This window comes from Eumetopias jubatus, unplaced genomic scaffold (assembly GCF_037043125.1).
Source record: "Eumetopias jubatus isolate StellerSeaLion01/CBP00866 unplaced genomic scaffold, mEumJub1_p1.0 scaffold_9, whole genome shotgun sequence".
Taxonomy (NCBI): Eukaryota; Metazoa; Chordata; class Mammalia; order Carnivora; family Otariidae; genus Eumetopias; species Eumetopias jubatus.
The window spans coordinates 126,837,094-126,843,994 of record NW_028274815.1 but is presented as its reverse complement, the minus strand read 5'-3'; the positions used below and the strand labels follow the sequence as shown (position 1 = coordinate 126,843,994).

General features: G+C 46.9%; 1 protein-coding gene across 1 annotated transcript; it reads left to right on the top strand.

Annotated features, from left to right (window-relative positions):
* Positions 1-3,254: 3,254 nt before the first annotated feature.
* TP53RK (TP53 regulating kinase) lies at positions 3,255-5,957 on the top strand. Its single transcript, XM_028121846.2, has 2 exons — positions 3,255-3,629; positions 5,368-5,957. The coding sequence occupies exons 1-2, from the start codon at positions 3,344-3,346 to the stop codon at positions 5,844-5,846; spliced, it is 765 nt and encodes a 254-aa protein (XP_027977647.1). The 5' UTR covers positions 3,255-3,343; the 3' UTR covers positions 5,847-5,957.
* Positions 5,958-6,901: the final 944 nt, after the last annotated feature.

Genomic DNA, 6,901 nt, shown 5'->3' with positions numbered 1-6,901 from the left:
AGATAACCTATAGAATTTATATGATAGAAAGGGCACAAAGTCCCTAGATGTTCTTTGATCTCTGTGGCTCACATTAAAGTCATGAGGATGTGTGTAGGCTTGCTGCCGGGCTCTGTCTCTCCTAGAGAATGGAGAATCCTTCTTCATTTGTTGGCGCAAGTGAGAAAGGAAATGATCTAATGGGTCCTTTCAGTAAGCATCTTCAAAAATGGCTTCCCGTGAAGGTGGGCAGGGCCGACTAGCTCCATTTCTAATACAGCAAAAGTGATGGATGTCATCTCAGAGATTAGGTTGTAAAAGATGGTGATTTCCATCTTGCTCACCCTCTTCTGATCTGTCACTCACCCTCTCTGATGAAGCCACCTGCCACATTGTGAGCTGCCCAATGGAGAGGTCCAAATGGCAAGAACTGAGGGTGGCCTCCAGGAACAGCCAGTGAGGAACTAAATCCTGCCACTACTTAAATGGTCATACAAACCAACAAAAAAGGGAAGTCTGTGATAATGCCAAAAAGGGACATCAGAACTCATCAAAGTTGGGTTTTCTCTCCTCTGAGAAGTCAGGGAGGGCCTCCCTGAGGAAGTGACATTTGAGCTGAGCACACAAAGATGCCTGGATGGGTTTAGGCAACAAAGGGAGGGAAGAGCACTTCTGTTATGGGAAACAGCAGGTGCAAAGGCCCTATCACAAGAGGGAGCCTGGTAAGAATGAGAGACTGTGAGAAGGCAAATGTGTTTGAAGATCAGAGAGCAAATGGGTGCTTGACAGGAGATGAGCCTAGAAGAGGGACAGAAGGGTCCCACGCAGGACCTCGTGGGTCTTTAATCCTAAGCACAATGGGGAGCCACTGAAAAGTTTTAAACTAGGTTTTCCTACAGTAGAAGCCAGAACCAGTCTGACCACGGCGAGCCTGGGACTTGTAAATATGTTTGCAACAGTGGATTTTCCAAAGGAGGGGTTCAGACAGATTTGGTAACCATGGAGATGGCTATGTGGCCACTAACAATTATGATAATGAAGCCACAAACTTGGGAAGCTGGGCATTGTAAATAGAATTGGTTCTGGGTGAGCTCTGAGTGGTCTGGGCTGATGAAAGGTGCTGGAAACCACATTGTGTCCACACAAAGGGTCTGATTCCTGAAAAGGTGGCTTGCCCTGTGTGTGAATGGAATGCAGGGGCTGCAGAGCTGAGGGTTGGTGTCATAGCAACCCTTGGACGAAAGGGCCTTTCTTCAGTGTTTCAAACAGGGTCCCCGATGAGGGAAGGAAAACAAGCATACGAAGAGTGTCTGCCATCCCCCAGACACCCTTATGAGCAACATCTTAATATTTAGTCTTAATAAGCAATTATCACAGTAAAACTAATCATCCTCATTTTGAGGATGATGAATCTGAACCTTAAAGAAATGATGCTTGTTGCTGCATCACACAGTGCATCAGGTACTTGTGGATGCCTCCCCAGTGGCTATGCCTAGCTCCCTTCCTCCTTGCTTCTAGAGCAGGTCTCTGTCTGTACAGGTCAAAAATGCCAGATCCTCACTTTTCCAGCTTCCTCGGCAGCTAACGCAAAGACACGTGGGCCAGGAGGAGGCCTGGTGGGAGAGGAGGGACTTCCAGCAAGGGGTTTTTTCCCAAATAAGGAGAGGTGTATAGGATGTAGCCCCTCTCTTCTTTGGCCAGATGTTTTTGTGTCCCCATATCATGTGTGGAACTTTGGTGGCCGTCTTGTGACCATAAGATGACAAGTGTAGGGACCAAAGCTGAGGCTGGTGAAGGGCATGAATACAGACATGAAGGTAGAAAGATGGAAAGACCCTGGGTCCTTAAAATCATAAAGTGACTGAAGGACACCTGGGAGCCCTTACCTCTTAAAATTTTGTTCTGTTGGATAATAAATGAACTTATTGTTTATCCTAAATAAGCCATTTAGTTGACAAATCTGCTACTTGCAGCTTAAAATATCAAAACTTTTGGCAGTCTACAATTGTCCTATTATAATTCCTTCCCTACTTCCTTTTAGTAATATTTTCCCAAATTTGTAGCTGAGTTCACGGCTGCCCTGCTAGAGAATAGGTTTTCCAGCTTCCTTTTTAGCTTCATGTGCCATGTTACTGAGTTCTGACCAATAGGTTGTGAGTGGAAGTGATGTGTGGTACTTTGGATCAAGTTCTTAGTTGCCTGTCCCCACCCTGATCCCTCTTCTTGCCAACTGGAGCAGGGGAGCAACAGGAATAGACTCAGAGAAGGTAGCAACCAGTTGAGGATGCCAGATCTATACTTTTACATAAGAAAGAAAGATCTCTCATAATTAAGCTATTTTTAGGTCTATTTTTAGGACTATTTTTAGGTCACTTTGTTATAGCAGCTTATCCTGTACCCTAACTAACACAATCACCAAACACCCAGCCATTCGGTGGTGGTACAAGTCAGGGTTCCTGCTGTAAGCCACACAAACCACCTTGCGCCTGTGTCTGAGCACTGGTAGCCAAGACATGGGGTAACGGAGGGTCTTCTACAGTGCAATGTGGCTCTGGCGTAGCCCTGGGGCACCGCACTACGGGGAGTGGTTGGATGCTGGGAGTCTCCTTATAGTAGATATTGTATTAAGCCCTCCATAAATAATAATAGCTTTCATCTACGGAATGCTTGTCATGTGCCTGGCATAGTTCTATGTGTTTTACCCCTAGTTACTCCTTTAATCCTCACAAAACCTCCGGGATGGATATCATTTACAATCTTATTTTGTAGATGAGAAAGGAAAGCTTTCCCTTGCTCTTCCCCAAACATGCCAAGCACACTCCCCCCCCCCCCCAGGGCCTTTGCACTTGCTATTCCTTCTGCCTGGAATGCTCATCTTCCAGGCATCCATTCACAAGGCTCAAACGTCACCTGTTCATAGAAGACTTTTCTTTTCACAGAAGCCTTTTTAACCACCTTATTTAACATTGGACCACTACCTATACCCCGCCGCCACTCTTATCACCCACAGGGTGACCATATAATTTACCATCCAAACTAGAACGCTTTTAAGAGTAAAAAGGGGATACCATTAGTTAAACTATTTCCGGAAGGAGCCAAAGAAGGGAGGCGGGGCCCCCAAGGCGGACCAAGAGACTCCGAGAGCTTCAGGAGAGAGCCCAGGAGGGCGATGCGTTTCTGACCGAGAGTTGCCGAGGGCTTACGGAAATAGCCGAAGATGTGGGAGGCGGGGCCACTTCCCCAGGCGGAAGTGTCGGCCTTGGAGCGGTGGAAGAGGTCCGAAGACTTACGGAGCGAGCCGAGCATCGCCGGCAGTTTCCGGAGAGAGCCGACGGGCTCCCAGCGCCCGCGCCGAGGCTCTGTCATGGCGGCCGCTAGTGCTGCTCCTGCGGCCGACAAGAACGAGGAGCTGGCGCCGGAGGCCGAGGCGCTGGTCGCGGCCCGGGAGCGGAGCAGCCGCTTCTTGAGCGGCCTGGAGCTGGTGAAGCAGGGCGCCGAGGCGCGCGTGTTCCGCGGCCGCTTCCAGGGCCGCGCGGCCGTGGTGAAGCACCGCTTCCCCAAGGGCTACCGGCACCCGGCGCTGGAGGCGCGGCTCGGCCGGCGGCGGACGGTGCAAGAGGCCCGGGCGCTGCTCCGCTGCCGCCGCGCAGGTGAGGCGGCCCGGCCCGGGGGCCTAGGGGACCCGGGCGAGGCGAGCGAGGGTCTCCCCTGAGCGCCGCGCCCCGTTTTGCCTCAGTCTCTCCCTTTGTACCCTCTGCGTGAACTTCTGCTGAGAGATGCCATCCTTTCATCTTTCCTTCTTAAGGAGCTGCGTTTCCTAGCAGCGACGAGCATTGTCCTGGAGCCATTGCTGGTTCATTCAGTTCCTGGCTCTTCCACTATTGACCGACGGGGGGGGGGGCATGCTATTTAACTGCCCCGAGCCTCGGTTTTCCCATTTGTACCGTCTCAGTGTTCGATCATTATCTCTTCATTACTTTTAAGAAGCAGATGTAATTACAGATGCTTGGCGTGGAGCCAGGCTCTCTGCGTTCAATTACCGACACCACTGCTTCATATGCAGGCTTTCAACAAATTATTTAACCTCGCCCTCAGTTTCCTCACCGGTAAAGGGAAGTCACAGTATGTTTGGATGTATGGCTGGTGCATAGCACTCAGTACATTTTAGATTTCATTAAATCGTTTATTACTTTTTCATTAAAACACCATTGTACGCTACCACGGTATGCCTTGGCCTCAGATGAGAAACTGAGGCTCAGAGAGGGGAAGCAACTGCCCAAGGTTACACAGCTTCGTGAGTGACCTAGCCAGGTTCTCAGCCCATAACCTCTGACTCAGAAACGCTGGCTTTTGACTTTTACACATCCTTTCTTTTATTAATATTCTTTAGGCACCTGCTTTACGCCAGAACATTGTTAGGTAGTGGGAGGGCTGAAAGAAATTTCAGTAGCGAACAGACGTATCTCTGCCCTTACCTGGATTTAATGGTTATTTGTGTGTTCTTGTTTTCTATTTTCACCCTCTCTAGGATATGAGTTCCATTAAGGAGGGATCGTAGTTGCTTTGTTTCCTGCTGTATCCTCACTGATAAGTCACTGCTAGAAAAGTGTGCTGGGCCTGATGGTCATTCAGTGAATCTTTGAATGCAGTGAATTCTCTGAATTCTTGGAGGGATCATTCTCATGTTCTAGAATCAGAAACAGGCTTAGAGAATTGATGTGATTTTTTAGGTTATACAACTAATAAGGAAGGAAGCCAGGATTTGAACCCATCCTTTCTGATGGCAAAGGTGAAGCTCTCAGCCAACACTCTGTTTGGCCTGTTTGTGTCCTTTTTTTTTTAAAGATGTCATTTATTTATTTGACAGAGAGAGACACAGCGAGAGAGGGAACACAAGCAGGGGGAGTGGGAGAGGGAGAAGCAGGCTTCCCGCTGAGCAGGGAGCCTGATGCGGGGCTCGATCCCAGGACCCTGGGATCATGACCTGAGCCGAAGGCAGACTTAACGACTGCGCTACCCAGGTGCCCTGTTTGTGTCCTTTTGAGGTAGAACATACTTTGACTATGCTTACCCTTCTGGCTCTTTGTTTTGTTTTGTTTTGTTTTAGGGAATAAGTATGACAAATGAAATCCAGTCATAAAGAGTGGAAAGGAGGAGCGTGCTTTGGCACTACTAAACTTAGCTGTGGGGTGGCTTAAGGCACAGTCCTGCAGGGCATGAGCAGGGGACACTTCCAGATGAGTTAAGTTGTACTATTCTGCAACATTCCTAAATCTTTTTTCCTGAAATGAGCAGATATGCACTGTAAAAGTCTGGCTCAATCTTTGAAAATTAAACTTAACATTAAGAAAGAATCTAATCCAATAACCATTTCTATCTTGATTGCAGGGATATCTGCCCCCGTTGTCTTTTTCGTAGACTATGTTTCCAACTGTTTATACATGGAAGAAATTGAAGGCTCAGTGACTGTTCGAGATTATATCCAGTCCACCATGGAGACTGAAGAAACTCCCCAAAGTCTCCTTGGCTTAGCCAGGACAGTTGGGCAGGTTTTGGCTCAAATGCACGATGAAGACCTCATTCATGGTGATCTCACCACTTCAAACATGCTCCTGAAACCCCCCGTGGAACAGCTGAACATCGTGCTCATCGACTTTGGACTCAGTTTCATTTCAGCACTTCCGGAAGATAAGGGAGTTGATCTCTATGTGCTAGAGAAAGCCTTCCTCAGTACCCATCCCAATACTGAGACTGTGTTTGAAACCATACTGAAGAGCTACTCCACCTTCTCCAAAAAGTCCGGGCCAGTGCTCAAAAAATTAGATGAAGTGCGCCTGAGAGGAAGAAAGAGGTCCATGGTAGGGTAGAAGAGTCTGTTGGACAAGTACAGACATTTAGGCCATTTATGTGAAAGTGAATTTGAAGGAGTGCTCCAAGTATGAGATTAGACCTAAATAAAGGTGTTGAGATGTTTTTAAGCACTGTGATCATGCTTGTTAAGTTTCATTATCATCTGCAGTTGACTGTTCTCGACAGCTTACTGTGTACAGAAGACATGCTCTAGGCAGAACTGGGTATCTGAAAGAAATCTAGGACGGGCTTTCTCTGGCTGTGCCATGTGTATGTTGGGTACGTGGGCATGGCATTGCAGAACATTGAACCACGTAGTGACAACGTTTGCTTTTCAGTCCTTCGGGTGAGAAGAGGACAGAGTCGCAGTTGGTGACAGATATCTCGATCAACCAGCCAATCCCGCATTTTTTTTTTGTTGTGTACATGGCATAGTCCTCCGGAAACCAATGTGGTGGGATGCAGCCAGCGTTTTAAAAATGAGGTAGATTCATAGACTAGGGAATATCAGAGTGCATGACATGTAAGTACTGTTTTAAAAAATCTGTTTCCAAGGTATATATAGACAAGGGTATATACTGAGTTTTGATGTAAAATATATTTCTTTTTTGAGGGTCATAGTACAAAAAGAGGAAAAATACTGCTTTACTCCAATTAGTCTTGTTAAAAAAAGCAGGCTCATAGCTTTCAGGCAGCTGAAATTTATATAATTTTATACAGCATTGTTTTTACTTTCATTCTGTATTTTTATGGTTACCTTCTAATTAAGACGTGATCGATATAAAATTCCTTTTAGTTTATATAGGTAAAAAAGTGATTTGATTTATATCACAGGTAATAACTGCATAGAACAAAAGAGGTGACGTGGCTTGGGAAGGACTGAAGTTTGATAAAGCCTGGTTTAAGGGGAGCGGCAGGAAAACTGAGCGAAGATGCAAAATGCCACTAACTAGCTTACACTTTTTTTTTTTTAAAGATTTTATTTATTTATTTGAGAGAGCGGGAATGAGAGAGAGAGAGCACATGAGAGGGGGGAGGGTCAGAGGGAGAAGCAGACTCCCTGCTGAGCAGG